We start from the raw sequence: 17,452 nt of genomic DNA, 5'->3' as shown, positions 1-17,452 counted from the left end.
GCCTGTACTGCCTTATAAAAAATGTGTGTGTATGTGTGTGTGTGTTTGTGTGTGTGTGTTTGCTGTACTGTGGGTTCATGCCTAGATGTGGTGAACATGAGGAGACCAGAGGACTACCTCTGGCATCATCCTCTGGATAACATCTATCTCCTTAAAGATAAGTTTCTCATTGGATTGCTGGCAGGTGGGGGTGGAGCAAGATGTAATGGAACACAGGTAGGAATTTATCTGTTTATTGTATTGACGTGGGAGTTTTTTTTTAATATTTATTTTTAATTTTTTTGTTTTGTTTTGTTTTGTTTTGTTTTTCGAGACAGGGTTTCTCTGTGTAGCTTTGCGCCTTTCCTGGAACTCGCTTTGGAGACCAGGCTGGCCTCGAACTCACAGAGATCCGCCTGGCTCTGCCTCCCGAGTGCTGGGATTAAAGGCGTGCGCCACCACCGCCCGGCGTAATGGAACACAGGTAAAGCCATGAGACACGGGGTGATACAAAGATGAATAGAAATGGTTCATTTAAGATGAAAGAGCTAGCTGGTAAGTAGCCTGAGCCATAACCCAAGCAGTTTGTAATTAATGTAAGCCTCTGTGTGTTTATTTGGGAATGGCCGTGGGACACAGAGAAAGTTCTGGCTACAGGAATAGACATGCTCTTTCTTTATAAATTATAATTCCACATAATATCTAGTTATATAAATGTCTTCCATTCAATATGTGTATATGTGTGCATACACATAGAGGGAAGGAAAGAGATTCTTTCAATGATATGGTCTCCTTTGCTCCAGAATCGGGACTTCAGGGGACTACCTGGGCTCAGAATACGGAGATCCAGGGCTGGGTGTAGAGCCTGGATGACCTGAGGTCCATCTGAAAACCCAGGTAAACATGCAGCACATTCAAGCACGTGATGGTAAATCTAGTGCCCAAGAGGAAAAGACAGGTGGAGCCACAGGGCTTCCTGGCTAGGAGGTCTGCACAGTTGATGAGCCCTCGTCCAATGAGAAACTTTGTCTTAAAGGATGTAGATGGCATCCTGAGGATGATGCCTGAGGTAGTCCAAGGGTCTCCTCATGCACACCACATCTAGGCATGCACCCATAGGACAGCACACACACACACACACACACACACACACATACACACACACACACACACACACACACACACACACACACACACACAAGCACACACACACTTTTTTTTTTGAGACAGGGTTTCTCAGTGTAGCTTTGTGCCTTTTCTGGAACTCACTCAGTAGTCCAGGCTGGCCTAGAACTCACAGAGATCCACCTACCTCTGCCTCCGAAGTGCTGGGATTAAAGGTGTGCGGCACCACCGCCTGGCCCACACTTTTTATATAAGGCAGTACAGGCTGGCTCTGAGGCGACATGATCTGAAGCTCCACCCTGTGCCCCACCCCCTGTCATAGCCTCAGACACCCTCAATCTCTATCACCAGATGCCTCTGTCAACTGCTGTCCTCACACTGCTGCTGCCGACATCTGCTTCTACAGAGGTAATTGTTGTTGGTGTGGACTGAGTCTCTGTTGGTTTTGTGTCTGTCTGTGTCCATGGAAAGGCTTTCTCTGGACACTTGCTATGTCCATCATCAGTCCTTGGGATCCTGCAGCTCAGCCCAGATCCCCACTAACTCCCTTTCCTAACTGCAGTGACTCTGGGCCATGATTCTCATGGCTCTCAAGGTTAGCACCTCTATGACCATTCTGGGCCAGCTGGTGGCTCTTTGGAGCTGTTTGCCAGCCCTGTTTAGGGTGACAATATCTCCTGAATGTGAGACAGGGCTAGAATCCTATGTTAGGCGGGGTCTATGGTAAATGTACCAGGTTCACAGACAATGCAGCAATCACATCAGCTCAGGGCCACAGGTATCTCAGGTCATCATGATGATCTGAAATTGAATGGTTTTGCTGCTGTGTATGTTTGATGATGAGGGCAATTGTGGGTGCCTAATGACAGAGGTGATGTCATGGTTGTATGGAGGGTGGGTGCCTTGATCCAGTTGCTGGCCTGTATTCCATGTGCCCATGTCCTGTGAAACACACAACTTCATCTATGGCTGCTCCAATGCACTCTTGAGCTCCCTGCAGAAAGCAGAGTAGGGTACCTTGCTTTAACTGGGGCCAGTGGGGGCAGCTCCACGCTGCTGATGTTTGGAGGAGCTCCGCCCTTGTGGAAGGCCCAGACTGAAAGTGAATTGTTCTGTCCCAGTAACAGCCCTGGCTTCCTCCACCCAGCAGGAGAGTAGAAGAAGGTGGGCCTCTGTCTGTAAGTTGTCTCTGTTTGTCCTTGAGCTCAGGTCAGACCATGTTCTAGTGGCCCCGACTGTTCTTTCTTTCTCTCTCCTCCCTCCTCTTTACCTGCCTCTCTTTCCTTCTCCCCACACCCTCTCTGACATTGTAACTTTATCTTAGCTAGTCCATTACTCAATCTGTACACCAAGCTAGTCTGGAACTCACAGACTCTCCCAAGTGCTGGGATCAAAGGTGTTTGCACCACCATCCAGACAGTTTGCCTTCTCTGGCTGTCATAAAATCTGACACAAAAGAACCTGGGCAAATAAAGGGCTTCTTTGGCTCCCAAGATGTAGTCCATCATGGCGAGGATGTCATGGGGCAGGAGCACGAGGCAGGCGGTCACATCACATCCACAGTCAGGAAGCAGAGAGAGGTGATGCTGGGGCTCAGTCACTTTCTACTTTCCATTCATCTGGGACCCCAAACCATAGAATGGTGCTGCCCACGGGTGAGGATTCTCACCTCCGTTACCCAGCCTAGGAATTCTCTCAGATATTCCCAGAGATTTGTTTCCATGGTGATTCTACATCCTGATAAGTTGATAAGATGGAACATCACATTAGATATAGCAGTGCATGGGACCACAGGAGGTCTCTGTTTGGTGGGCAGCTGACCAATGTGCCTTTTCTGTATTGTGTCCTCAGATCCCCAGAACTCAGTACCCTAGGATGATTAGGGAATTAGGAGGGTAGTCACCTGACTTCCCAGGACCCTGACCAGCTATTCTAGCCTAATTGGTGAACTGGAGGCCACCTCATCTCAAAGGTGGTAGATAGAGTTCTTGAAGAAAACAACAGAGGTTGTCCTCTGGTGTCCACATTCTTGTGCCCACCTGTGCATGAATACACACAGAAACATGTACCCACACACATGAATATGCACACATACATTAAAAAGAGTACAGAGATCTGATCCCATGAGGCCTGTGCACTGAAACTCCTCCCTCTCCCCATCCTCTGCCAAATCCCATATCAGCTTAACCTATTTCACCAGGACACTGTGTCAACTGCTGAGGTTCCTCCTGTTGGTGACGTGTCTGCCTCTATAATGACCCTCATTTCTGTTTCTAGTTCTCAGGAAAGCTCACTGTGGACATGTTGAAAATCCATCTTCAGCCATTGGAATCCTGCAGCTGAGAGCCAGATCCCCTCTGTCTTCTGTGTCCTGTGTCCAGCAGACTATGAGCCATGGGTTACCAGGAACTGGAAACAGCCAGCTTCTCTCTGGCCCTGCTGGGCTGGCTATTGGCAATTATCAGCTGTGGCCTGCCCTTGTGGCGTGTGATGAAAGTTTCTGAAGAGACCAGCATTTGGGAGGGTTTGTGGAAATTGTGTGAGGCTGAAGGACTCATAATCTCGAGGTGCTTGCCCTACGACACAAACCCAGTACTGCCTCTGGACCTGCAGGTGTCTCGAGTTCTGGTGGTCATCTGCATCATTGTCACCTGCCTGGGTTTGCTGCTGTACAAGTTCGGGGATGAACACATGTCATGTGTGTCAAATATGAATGATGAAGTAGAGATCAAGTTGGCGGCAAGTGTGTTGTTCCTGGGGGCTGGTCTGCTGCTGATGGTGCCTCTGACCTGGGTAACACACAGTGTCATGGCCAACTCCCAAATGGTCGCCCCATGGAAATCAAGGATGGGAACCTCACTCTACCTGGGCTGGCTCAGCTCCCTGCTGCTTCTGCTGGGAGGGGTCCTTCTGGTAAAGGCCCTCTTGTGGTACCTGGCCCAAACTAACCATGACTACCCCAGTCCCAGTGAGGGATCCTAAAATATCCAGCCTAGTCATTCAGTGGAATCAAACAATGACCAGACCAGTCTTTCTGAGGGCCCAGGGAAGGGCTTTCCTCAGACAACAACAATGCATAAGGTGGGCCAGTCTCTGTGTATTGGATTTGTTCATCTGTAGGCAGCTCAGATCACCTTGTGACCTATTCTGTAGCTGTTTCCCTCTGACTGAAACACCTTTGGCCTGATGGAAGAAGGAGAACCAGGAAGCTCCAAGCCTCCAGTGCCCTCCTCAGCCTCAGGGAACTAGTGCTGGGGATACAAGGGGAGAGAAAACTCCTCCATGGACCTGGCTGTAAACTGGCCCAGGGGACCTCCTGGATGCAGCTGTCATGAGTCAGCACACTGTTGTGGTGCATTTCCTGTGGATGCAGCTGATGAGTCACCCATGAACATGGGAACCCAATAAAGTCACTGCTCCCCTAAGCTGGACTGAGATGGAGTCATTTCATGGTCTGCAGTGACTGTCTGCCTCTGGGTTACTAGATTCAGACTGAAGGTTAACACTAGGATGTTAGTGCCAGAGCTGCTGGCTGTTGGGGTCTGGGCAAGCAGAGACTGAACCTGGCTTCCACCTGCATGGCCCCCTCTGATACCCTTCCTAAGTCCTTTTCCCATAGCTCCCCTCTCAAATAACTGATAGTCTGTGGCTCTGGCACATCTGTCACCTGCTTACAGAAGATAAGCCTGGGTACTGGTAACCACCTTTCACTGGCGGGAAGTCACTGTGGTACTATGGTAACATGTAAGTCAGCCCATGGAGAAGTATAGCCTGGCTAAGTTTATTGAGATGGAGTGTGTGTGTGTGTGTGTGTGTGTGTGATCAAGGACCATGTCAGGTGTCCCTATAATTCAAATTTCCCACTGTTTCCTGAGATGAGGTCTCTTTAGCACCCACCTGTTAGCCCTGCTTGTCTGGTCAAGAAGCTGAAGGCTCCTTCTGTGTGTTTCTCTCCAGAGCATGGATGACAGGTGTGTGCCCCACACCAGTGTTTCACAGGGGTGCTGCATCTGAACTCAGGTCCTCATGCTGTAACAATTGCTCCATCTGCCATCCCCTCAGATGGACACTGACCTGGAATTACACTTGTCCCCTCAGGTGGACACTGACTTGGATTTACACTTGTCCCCTCAGACGGACACTGACCTGGAATTACACTTGTCCCCTCAGATGGACACTGACCTGGAATTACACTTGTTCCCATAGGCTTTGGCCCAGTCTCTCGTGCCTCCTCCTCCTCCTCCTCCTCCTCCTCATATTTCCTCTGTCTAAATCATGCTTTTCTGCACAAGTGCTGCCTCAGGTGTGGTCAGGGCTGCCCAGCACAGCTGTGACTTTCCTCAGAGCCTCCCACTGTGTGTGTTCTGGAGCAGGGGATGGCTGTGTGGAAAGGCAGGGCTGGGTGTTCCACATTGGCTCAGTGACTCCTGTGAACTCGGGGGTCTTTGTTTCTTTTCCCGTTGCTGGCACAATATGTCTCCCAGAGGTGACTTCAGGAGGGAAGAAAGGGTCCAATTTGACTCACAATTGAAGATACAACAGAGAAAACGTGGGAACAGGAGTGTGAGGCGGCTTGTCACACTCCATCTGCAGTCAGGAAGCAGAGGGAGATGGATGCTGGGGCTCAGCTTGTCTCCATTGATTTTCAGTGTGTGTGAGTGTGTGTGAGTGTGTGTGTGTGTGTGTGTGTGTGTGTGTGTGTGTGTGTGTGTGTGTGCAAAAGTGTAGCAGGTTGAGACAGGGTCTCAATATATGGCCAACATTGCCTCAGGCCTTGTTGTGGAGACCAGACTAGATTATCACTCTCAGATATCCACTTGCCTCTTGGATTTGTAGAATTCTGATCCCAACGTAAGGGTGGGGGTGGCCCCAGGCCCTGGGCCAGAGCCTGAGTGAGGGATTAGTGAGCACTGGGCTGTGCAGTGAAGTAGACTCTAAGAAGTTGGGGAAAGGTGGCCTTGGGACCCTCCATGGATGTGATTGCCCTACTGTCTGTGCAGAAGTTTCCAGCATCAGGGTCCTGAGAGATTGAGAGGACCAAGCAGATGCTACAGCATGCTGCTCAGTCTTCTCTCAGAGATCAGGCCTCAATTTCAGTTTCCTGAGCAAGCAGTTTCTGGGAGGGCCATGAACAAAAGACAATCACTGATGCCCTGTTAGCAGGGACAGGGAGATAGGATGCACCAAGCCTGGGCCACTGAGCCAGCCCCCACAGTCAGTACCTGCTAGGCCAGACAGCCTCAACAGCAGCTCAAGGACAAAGTCTGAGACTTGTCCAGGCCTGCCCAAAAATGGATAACTGTAACCCCCACCAAAACATAGCCAATTAAAAGTAACTAACGTGATTGCTACTCACATAAACCAGTCCAAATCTGTTCCTATGTCTTCTGTGGACCCCAAGACCCCCCATTGTTTACCCTGTATGAAACTCTGCCCCATTGCTATTCAGGGACTCTCCTGTCTGCCTCTGTGTCAGAGGGACAGAGAGGCCCGAGTTAACTCCCACCAATAAAAAGACTCTTTGCTTTTGCATTGGTTTTTGTCTCTTGATGGTCTTTGGGGACTCTGGGTACAACAAGATGAGCCTGTTTAACAGACCCTGTGAGCCATCCTGCTGCTGAGCAGGTGACAGTCCCAGTGTTTAGAGGAACCCAACATTTCCCTTCATCCTCCCCCTCCTTCCTTGTCTTTGTTCCCGATGGGGACATCCTGTGTATCTCAGGCTGTCCTGGAAGGTGTGATCATCCTTGTCTCATACCTCTCTGGGCTCAGACAGAGAATGACAGTTGTCAGGTACCATCCTCACTCTGAGGGCCTTTGGCTTTTGTTTATTTGTTTGTGTTTATTTTTTTAAAAAAATTTTGAGACAGGGTTTCTATATGTACCCTTCCTTACCCTGCAACTCGTTTTTTAAACCAGGCTGACTGGGATCATAGAGATCTGCCTTGTCGGACACCCCTCAATAGTGGGGCTTCCTCCAGGACCCTGGAATCGACACAAACCACACTCCAACACCTGTTTTCACAGAGAAATCCTTTATTAAGTGGGGAAGAAAAGTTAAAGTGTCTGTTTTCTGACTGAGGCAGAAAACAGTAGCAAACGGCCTTGCAGGTGTAATTTTTGAGAGGAGGAAAATGGGAGGTCTGTGGTAGAATGGGCTAGGATGCCGTGGTAAAGGAGACAGGGTATGAGGAAGAAGGGGAATTGTAGTGTCAGTTCTAATAGGTCTCAATAATAAAAACCTGGAGACAGATATCGGGGTAAATGCTGAAAGATCAGTGAGACAAAGGAGCAAGACAAAGTCACATATGACCTAACCAACTCCTGAGCCTGAAGTGGGGCCGAGCTCCTGTCTCCTCCTGCCTCATATTCCTCTCTCTGCCCAGCCATATCACTTCCTGTCTCCACATTCCTAATGCTGGGATTAAAGGTCTGTGACCCCCAAACGCTTGGATCAGAGGCATGAGACCCCAAGTGCTGGGATTAAAAGTGTGCCGCCACTGCCTGGCCCCTAGTGGTTGGCTGCACACTCTGCTCTCCAGGCCAGCTTTATTTACTAGAGCACAAACAAACTATTACCATAAATGGGACATCGGAGAAGGGGGAGAGGACAAGGAAAAGGGGGAAGGGACATTATCCCAGAAAGACAAAGGACTGCCTCTGTATAGAGGGGAGACAGAGGTGGCCCATAGGAAAATGGGAGTTTATAAAGGTAGATTGGGGAAACCCGAGATAGGATGAGGTGTTTAATATTAATTGAGCATGTTAATCAGGTGAACCAAAGGGGTTCTTGATTGCTGGACTTTGGTAGTCAGCCTCAGGAGCAGGAAGTTGCCAAATAAGGGAATAGGCTTTGATGAATAGCTTAAAGAATATAATCTAACAATCTTTCATAAGGCAGAGGGAATGTGGGAGAAGGGCAAGGCCTGTCAGAGCCACATGCCCTAGTGGGCTGGTGTCCCTTCATACCTGCCTCTGCCTTCCCTGTGCTGGGATTAAAGGTGTGTGTCACAGGATCCAGCATTTTTTTAGTTTCAGTTTTTAAGAAAGGATGCCATGCTCAGGCTGGCCTTGAACTAACAAAGGTCCTGTTGCCTCTGTCCCCAAGGCAGCCACCTGCCTCCAGGTCTTGTGCTGACCCTACCCCATTTTGCCCCCAACAGGCAGAGCTTTTCAATGGCCTACAGGTTGGGGACTCAGCCAGATGGAGTGGCATCTCCATCCCAGCATCTTCTGGTCCCCACCTTCACAGTGGCCAGATGACAATCCCACTCTGCCACACCTCGCTTTTTAAATGTAGGTTCTGTGATCAAACTCACATGGTCATGCCTGCATGCTGTGTTCTAGTTTACTATTTGTTAGGGAGATAAACACCATGACCAAAGCAAGTTGGGAAAGAAAAGTGTCTTTTTCTTCAGCTTATGGGGAGGATCCTGGAAGCAGGAACTGAAGCAGAGACCGTGAGGAACATCTCTTCCCTGGCTTGCTCCCTTTCTTATACAACTCAGGCCCACATGTCTGAGGATAGTGCTGCCCTCAGTGGGCTGAGCCCTCCCATGTCAATTAATAGCCATGAAAATGCCCCACAGCTCTGCCCAGAGAACGACCTGATGGAGTCAGTTCTTCAGGTGAGGATCCCTCTTTCCAGGTGTCAAGTTGAAAACCTTGATTAGCTATGAGTTGTGGGAAGCATTTGACTGGCTGAGCCATCTGCTTCGGGTTTTCTGTCTCTGTCTCTCTGTCTGTCTCTACTTTCTCTGTGTGTCTGTGTGTCCCGGTGATTTTATTTTTATTTACTGATTTATTCATTCATTTGTTTATTTGATGATAGTCTTCTTGATGCGAGTTAGCGTCATTAGGGAAGAGGGACTCTCAACTGAGAATACGTTATCATAAGATTGGCTTCTAAGCGTGGATGTCAGGCATTCTCTTGAGTAATGATTGATGTGGGTAGGCCTGTCCACTGTGAGCGGTACCATCCCTAGGCAGATAGTGCTGGGTTGTATAAGAGGTCAGGCTGAGTGTAGTGTTTCCCCATACCCTCTGCTTCAGTCCTCCCCTGGCTTCCCTCAGTGGACTGTGACCAGGGACACATCTGCCTGACAACCCCTTTCCTCCATCCCAGCAGTAGAAACTCTAAGACACTCTGTCTTCGTCTGTCTCTGGGTGTCCCACCTGACCTTGGTGATACCTGGTACTGGACACTTTTGTCCCCGGGGCACATTTGGTGTGGGAAGTGTACAGCAGGCTGTGAGGAAACCCTGATTTTTGATGGCAGAATCCACACTCCACTCCGGAATCTGTCCTAGATAATGAGTGTGAGAAGAGTGTGTGGGGACACATTTAGCTTCCATGGGATATGGATGAATGTTGCATGGCAGGTCCCTCAGGAGAGGACATGTTCGGGTCCAATATAGAAAGCAGAATGGTCAATGTGGTCTGGGGTCAGTGATGCCATCAGGGACCCAGCCATGTCACTGTCCTTCTCTGTCACCTCTGCTCCAAAGCCTTGGTGCCCAGTCTGTCAACTCATCATGCTGGACACTTCTCTAGAGGACAAAGGGGACAATCCGGGGCCTTGGTGTAGTACACCTGAGAATCATCATTGTGGAGGTCAAGGAGAAAAGACAGTAAGTTCAACGCTGACCTGTGTTATGTCACTGGAGTGTGTCATTAAAAATGTAAGGAGGGAGTAGGGAGGACAGAGACCTTGACAATGTGAATCTAGTCCTACCTGTCAATCACCATGCGGAGTCTTCTACTGCAACCCATTGGCCAGGGAATGGTCACTGGTCCAGCGTGGGCATGAGCTGGCTGTGCACAGAGCAGGGAAGCTGGGGACAGAGCAGTCTGTTTTTCCAAACTTGTCTCTACTTAGGTCAAAAATTAGAAGTAGGGAGGATCTATTTTACTCAATTATTATTTTATACTATAAATATTTATATAAATAAGTTATACATAATGTGTGTATGAGGGCACCCATATGGAGGGAAGAAAGGAGCTTCTTTTAATAATGTGGAGTCTTTTGCTGTAGATTGGGCATATAGGGGACTCTGCTGTTCTGGGCTCTGAATACAGAGACCAAGGTTTGGGGTAGACCTTGGAGGACCTGATATCAATCTGAGACCCTGGTAAACATGCAGCACATTCTGGCATGTGATGGTAAATCTAGTGTAAAAGGGAAAAGACAGGGGGAGCCACAGGGCTTCCTGGCCAGGAGGTCTTGCATTATTGATGAGCCCTGTTCCAATAAGAAACCTTCTCTTTAAGGAGATAGTGGCATCCTGAGGATGATGTCAGAAGTAGTCCTCTGGTCTCCTCATGCACATTCCTTCTAGGCATACACACACACACACACACACACACACACACACACACACACACACACACACACACACACAACACACACACACACACACAAAAACCACACAGGCACACACAGTTTTTTCATAAACTAGTACAGGCTGATTCTGAGGCCACATGATCTGAAGCTCCACCCTGTGCCCCACCCCCTGTCATAGCTCAGACTCCCTCAATCTATGTCACCAGATGCCTCTGTCAACTGCTGTCCTCACACTGCTGCCGCGGACATCTTCTTCTACAGAGGTAATTATTGTTGGTGTGGACTGAGTCTCTGTCTGCTTTTGTGTCTCTCTGGCTCCATGGGAAGGCTTTCTCTGGACACTTGCTATGTCCATCATCAGTCCCTGGGATCCTGCAGATCAGCCCAGATCCCCACTAATTCCCTTACCTAACTGCAGTGACTCTGGGTCGTGGTTCTCAAGACCCTGAAGCAGGTGAGAATCTCTGTGGCCAGACTGGGCAGGCTGGTGGCCCTTGGAGCTGTGTGCTACCATGTGAAAGGTGACAATATTTCTTGAATGTGAGACAGGGTAGAATCTAATGTTAGGCGGGGTCTATGACAAATGTACCAGGTTTACAGACTATGTAGCATGCAGTATAAAGACCATGGCTACTGGGTCACATCAGCTCAGCCCACAGGTGTCTCAGGTCCTCATGGTCATCTGTATAATGGAATGGGTTTGCTGTTGTGTATGTTCGAGGTTGAGTGTCATCATGGCTGCCTAATGACAGAAATGATGTCATGATTGTGAGGAGGGTGGGTGCCTTGATTTTGGTGCTGGCCTGCAGCCAATGGTATCCATGTCCTGGAAAACACACAACTTCATCTGTGGCTGCTCCAATGCTCTCTTGGGCTCCATACAGAAAGCAGAGTAGGGTGTCTTGCTCTACTCAGGCTGGGCCAGCTCCCTGATGCTGTAGTTTGGAGGAGCCCTGTCTTTGTGAAAGGCCCCAGTGGAGAATGAATTGTTCAGTCCCAGCAGCAGACCTGGCTTCCTCCACCCAGCAGGAGAGCAGAATGTGGGCCTTTGTGTACAAGTTGTCTCTGTTTATCCTTGAACTCAGCTCAGACTATGTTCTAGTGTGCCTGAGTGCTCTTTCTTTCTCTCTTCCTCTTTCCCTCCATCTCTCTCCTTCTCCCCCACCCTCTCTGACAGTGTTACTCTGTCCTAGCTGGTCCATAAATCAATCTGTACACAAAGCTAGCCTGGACCTCACGCAGATATACCTGTCTCTCCTTCCCAAGTGCTGGGATTAAAGTTGTTTGCACCACCATCCAGACAGTTTGCCTTTTCTGTCTGCCAAAAAACGCTGAATCAAAACAACCTGGCAAAGAAAGGACTTATTTGTCCCCCAGGATGCAGTCCATCATGGCGAGGATGTCGGGGGCAGGAGCATGAGGCAGGCGGTCACATTGTATCCACAGTCAGGATGCAGAGAGAGGTGATGCTGGGGCTCAGTCACTTTCTACTTTCCATTCATCTGGACCCCAAACCATAGAATGGTGCTGCCCACGGGGTGAGGATTCTCACCTCAGTATCCCAGTCTAGGAATTCTCTCAGATATTCCCAGAGGCTTGTTTCCATGCTGACTCTACATCCTGGTAACTTGACGAGATGGAATATTATATCACATATAGCAGTGCACAGACCACAGAAGGTCTCTGTTTGGTGTGCCGCTGACCAATGTCCCTTTCCTGTATTGTGTCCTCAGATCCCCCAGAATTTAGTACTCATAGATGGCTTAGGGAATTAGGAGGGTTGTCACCTGACTTTGAAGTCCCTGGCCAGCTATCTTAGCCTAATTGGTGAACTGGATGCCATTGAGGGACCTCATCTCAAAGGTGGTAGATAGGGTTCCTGAAGATGACAACATAGGTTGTCCTCTGTGTACACAGTCTTGTGCTCACATGTGCACAAGAGAAACATGTACCCACACACATGAATATGCACATACACATCAATATGCACACACACATTGAAGAGAGTACAGAGATCTGATCCCATGAGGCTTGTGCACTGAAACTCCTCCCTCTGCCCACCCTCTGCCAAATCCCATATCAGCTTAACCTTTTTCACCAGGACGCTGTGTCAACTGCTGAGGTCCCTCCTGTTGGTGACGAGTCTGACCCTATAGTCACCTTCACACCTGTTGCTGGTTCTTGGGACAGCTCACTAGGGACATGTTGAAACTCCATCCTCAGCCCTTCGAATCCTGCAGCTGAGAAGCCAGATCCCCTCTGTCCTCTGTGTCTCGTGTCCAGCAGAGTATGAGCCATGGGTCGCCCGGAACTGGAAGCAGCCAGCTTCTCTGTGGTCAAGCTGGGCTGCCTAGTGGTCATTATCAGCTGTGGCCTTCCCTTTTGGCGTGTGATGAAATTTTCTGAAGAGACCAGCCTTTGGGAGGGCCTGTGGAATTTGTGTGAGGCTAACGGACTCAAGAGAGTGAAGTGCATGCGGTACAATTTACACCTGGTAGTGCCACAGGACCTGCAGGTGTCTCGAGTTCTGGTGGTCATCTGCATCATCATCACCTGGCTGGGTCTGCTGCTATACAACATCGGGAATAAATGCAAGTTATGTGTGTCAAATGTGAATGATGCAAAAAAGATCAAGATGGCGGCAAGTGTGTTGTTCCTGGGGGCTGGTCTGCTGCTGCTGGTGCCTCTGTCCTGGGTTACACACAGTGTCATCCCTGGCATGGCCAACACTGAAATGGTTGCCCTATGGAAACCAGAGATGGGAATCTCACTCTACCTGGGCTGGTTCAGCTCCCTGCTGCTTCTGCTGGGAGGGGCCCTTCTGGGAGGGCCCCTGCTCTGAAACCAGGCCCCAAGTAACAATGACCAGCCCAGTCCCAGTGAGGGATCCTGCAATATCCAGCCTAGTCATTCAGTGGACTCAAACAATTACCAGACAAGTCTTTCTGAGGATTCCTGGGAAAAGCTATTGTTAGACATCTTCTAGGCATAAGGTTGCCCAGTCTCTCTGTGTTTTGGATTTGTTCATCTGTAGACAGCTCAGACCACCTTGTGACTGTTTATTATTCTCTGTTACCCCTCTGACTGAAGCACCTTTGGCCTGATGGAAGAAGGAGAACCAGGGAGCTCTAAGCCTTGAGTGCCCTCCTCAGCCTCAGGGAACTAGTGCTGGGGATACAAGGGGAGAGAAAACTCCTCCATGGACCTGGGTGCAAACCCGCCCAGGGGACCTCCTGGATGCAGCTGTCATGAGTCAGCACACTGTTGTGGTGTAATTCCTGTGGATGCAGCTGATGAGTCACCCATGAACATGGGACCCCAATAAAGTTACTGGACCCCTGAGCTGGACTGGGATGGAGTCATTTCAGGGTCTGCCTTGACCTCTGCATCTGTGGTGACTGGAAACAGACTGAAGGTTAATACTAGGATATTAGTGCCAGAGCTGCTGGCTTTTGGGGGAGGGGCAAGCAGGGACTGCCCCAGGCTGCCACCAGCCTGGCTCCCTCTGATACCCTCCCTCCCTAAGATATTCTTGTCCCAGAGCTCTTCTCTGAAATAACTGAGAGTCTGTGGCCCTGACAGGTCTGCCGCCTGCTTGCAGAAGATAAGCCTGGGTACTGATAACCACCGTCCCCTGGCGAGAAGTCACTGTGGTACTATGGTAACATGTAAGTCAGTCAGCTCATGGAGAAGTATAGCCTGGCTGAGTTCATTGAGATGCAGTGTGTGTGTGTGTGTGTGTGTGTGTGTGTGTGTGTGTGTGTGTCCAAGGACCATGTGAGGTGTCCCTATCAATCCAATCTCCCACTGTTTCCTGAGACAGGGTCTCTTTAGCACTCACCTGTGAGGCCTGCTTGGCTGACCAACACGCTTCAGGCTCCTTCTGTGTGTTTCTCTCCAGAGCATGGATGACAGGTGTGTGCCCCACACCAGTGTTTCACAGGGGTGCTGCATCTGAACTCAGGTCCTCATGCTGTAACAATTGTTCCATCTGCCATCCCCTCAGATGGACACTGACCTGAAATTACACTTGTCCCCTCAGATGGACACTGACCTGGAATTACACTTGTCCCCTCAGATGGACACTGACCTGGAATTACACTTGTCCCCACAGGCTTGGCCCAGTTTCTCGTGCCTTCTCCTCATTCTTCCTCTGTGTAAATCATGCTTTTCTGCACAAGTGCTGCCTCAGGTGAGGGCTAGGGCTGCCCAGCACAGCTGTGGTCTACCTCAGAGGCTCCCACTGTGTGTGTTCTGGAGCAGGGGATGGCTGTGTGTGGAAAGGCAGGGCTGGGTGTTTCACATTGGCTCGGTGACTTCTGTTTGTTTCTCTTCCCGTTGCTGACACAATATGTCATCCAGAGGCGACTTCAGGAGGGAAGAAAGGGTCCATTTTGACTCACAATTGGGGATACAACAGAGAAAGCGTGGGAACAGAAGTGTGAGGTGGCTTGTCACATTCCATCTGCAGTCAGGAAGCAGAGGGAGATGGATGCTGATGCTCAGCTTGTCTTCTCCTTTGATTTTCAGTGTGTTTGTGTTTGTGTGTGTGTGTGTGTGTGTGTGTGTGTGTGTGTGTGTGTGTGTGTAGCAAGTTGAGACAGGGTTGCACTCTGTGGCCACAGTTACCTTGGGCCTTGTTCTGTAGACCAGACTAGATTATCACTCCCAGATGTCCACTTGCCTCTTCCTCCTGGATTTGTAGAATCCTGATCCCAAGGAAGGGTGGGGATGGGGTCCAGGCCCTGGAATAGAGCCTGAGTGAGGGATTAGTGAGTACTGGGCTGTGCAGAGAAGTGGAATCTGAGAAGTTGGGGAAAGGTGGCCTTGGGACCCTCCATGGATGTGATTGCCCTCTATGTCTGTGCAGAAGTTTCCAGCTGATGCAGTGAAGGAGTCCCAGCTGTTGGCTCCCATGGTCCTAAGAGATTGAGAGGACCAAGCAGCCACCACAACAGACTGCTCAGTCTTCTCTCAGAGATCAGGCCTCAATTTCAGTTTCCTGAGCAAGCAGTTTCTGGGAGGGCCACGAACAAAAGACAATCATAATGCCCTGTCAGCAGGGACAGGGAGACAGGAGGCACCAAGCCTGGGCCACTGTCTAGCCCCCATAGTCAGTAAATGCTAGGCCAGAAAGCCTCTGTTGCAGCTCAATGAAAAAGCCTGGGACTTTTCCAGGCCTTCCCCCAAAGGTAACTGTAACCTCCACCTAACCCTAGCCAGTTAAAAGTTACTAACATGATTACCACCCACATAAACCAATCCCAATCTGCTCCTATGTAGTCTGTGGACCCCAAGACCCCCCATTACTTTAGCCTGTATAAAACTCTGCCCCATTGCAATTCAGGATCTCTCCTGTCTGCCTCTGTGTCAGAAGGACAGAGAGGCCCGAGTTAACTCCCACCAATAAAAAGACTCTTTGCCTTTGCATTGGATTTGGTCTCTTGATGGTCTTTGGGGACTCTGGGTACAACAAGATGAGCCTGTTTAACAGACACTGTGAGCCATCCTGCTGCTGAGCAGGTGACAGTCCCAGTGTTTAGAGGAACCCAACATTTCCCTTCATCCTCCTCCTCCTTCCTTGACTTTGTTCCCCATGGGGACATCCTGTGTATCTCAGGCTGTCCTGGAAGGTGTGGTCATCCTGTCTCACACCTCTCTGGGCTCAGACAGAGAATGACAGTTGCCAGGTACCATCCTCACTCTGAGGGGTTTTAGCTTCTGTTTATTTGTTTGGTTTTCTTTAAAAAAATTTTTTTTTTTTGAGACAGGGTTTCTGTGTGTATCCTTCATTGTCCTGGAACTAGTTTTGTGAACGAGGCTGGCCTGGAATCATAGATATCTGCCTTGAAGGTGACCCCAAAAATGGGGGCTTTCTTCGGGACCCTAGAATAGGCACAAACTCAAACACCTGTTTTCACAGAGAAATCCTTTATTAAACGAGCGGAGAAAAGTTACAGTGGCTGGAGGCAGAAAGCTGCACCAATGCCCTTGCAGGGGTAATTTTGAAGAGGAGAAGGGGAGGTCTGTGGTAGAATGGGCTAGGATGTGCTGGTAAAGAGACAGGGGATTAGGGAGAAGGGGAAAGTGTAGCACCAGTTCTTATTGGTCTTAATAATAAAATCCCGGAGTCAGATATCGGGGTAAATGCTGAAAGATCAGAGAGACAAAGGAGCAAGCCACAGCCACCTCTCACCTCTCCAACTCCTCAGTCTGAAAGGGGAGCTGATCTCCTGTCTCCTCTTGCCTTATAGTCCTGTCTCTGCCCAGCCTTATCACTTCCTGTCTCCACCTCCCTAGTGCTGGGATTAAAGGCCTGTGCCTCCACTGCCTGGTTGCTAGTGTCTAGTTCCAGACGCTGATCTCCAGGTCTGAGCTTTATTTATTAGAGCACAACCAAAATATCATCCCAAAAGGGACATATGGGGGGGTGGGTGGGACAAAGAAAAGGGTGAAGGATATTTGCCTCAGAGAGACAAAGGACTGCCTCTGTCATTGTGGAGGTTAAGGCCGGAGGATGATGAGTTCAAAGCTGACCTGTGCCATGTCACAAGAGTGTGCAATGTAAACAGAAGGTGGGAGTAGGGAGGCCAGAGAACATGGCAGTGTGAATCTAGTCCTACCTGCCAATCAGCTTTGCCTTTAACCCACTGGACGGAGAATGGTCACTGGTCTATGTCTGGGCATTTGATGGCCAAGAGCTAGCAAGGGAAGCTGGGAACAAAGCAGATTGTTGTTGTCACCTTGTCCCCACATGGACCAATCAGTTAGGTGTGTGCTGTGGCATGGTCTTTCTGTATGCTGTGAAGATGTGGTGCTACCGTTGGTTAATGAAGAAGCTGTTTGGCAATACAGGATAAGAGCCATGTTGGAAATCCAAGCAAAGATACAGGGAGAAGAAATGTGGAGTCAGGGGGAAGCTGAGGATTGTGGGGGCGGGGGCTGGTGGTGGGAGGGTTTTAGCAAGATGTAATGGAACACAGGTAAAGCCATGAGGCATGGGGT

At 49.6% G+C, this 17,452-nt stretch overlaps 1 protein-coding gene across 1 annotated transcript; it reads left to right on the top strand.

Annotated features, from left to right (window-relative positions):
* Positions 1-12,743: 12,743 nt before the first annotated feature.
* LOC128120756 (claudin-13-like) lies at positions 12,744-13,289 on the top strand. The gene has a single exon (XM_052754956.1). It carries the CDS (start codon positions 12,744-12,746, stop codon positions 13,287-13,289), a length of 546 nt encoding a protein of 181 aa, XP_052610916.1.
* Positions 13,290-17,452: the final 4,163 nt, after the last annotated feature.

The sequence above is a fragment of the Peromyscus californicus genome, unplaced genomic scaffold (genome assembly GCF_007827085.1).
Source record: "Peromyscus californicus insignis strain IS unplaced genomic scaffold, ASM782708v3 Scaffold_2__1_contigs__length_46816999, whole genome shotgun sequence".
In the NCBI taxonomy this organism is placed as follows: Eukaryota; Metazoa; Chordata; class Mammalia; order Rodentia; family Cricetidae; genus Peromyscus; species Peromyscus californicus.
Note: the sequence above shows the minus strand (reverse complement) of the source record. Positions and strands in the feature narration are given on the sequence as shown.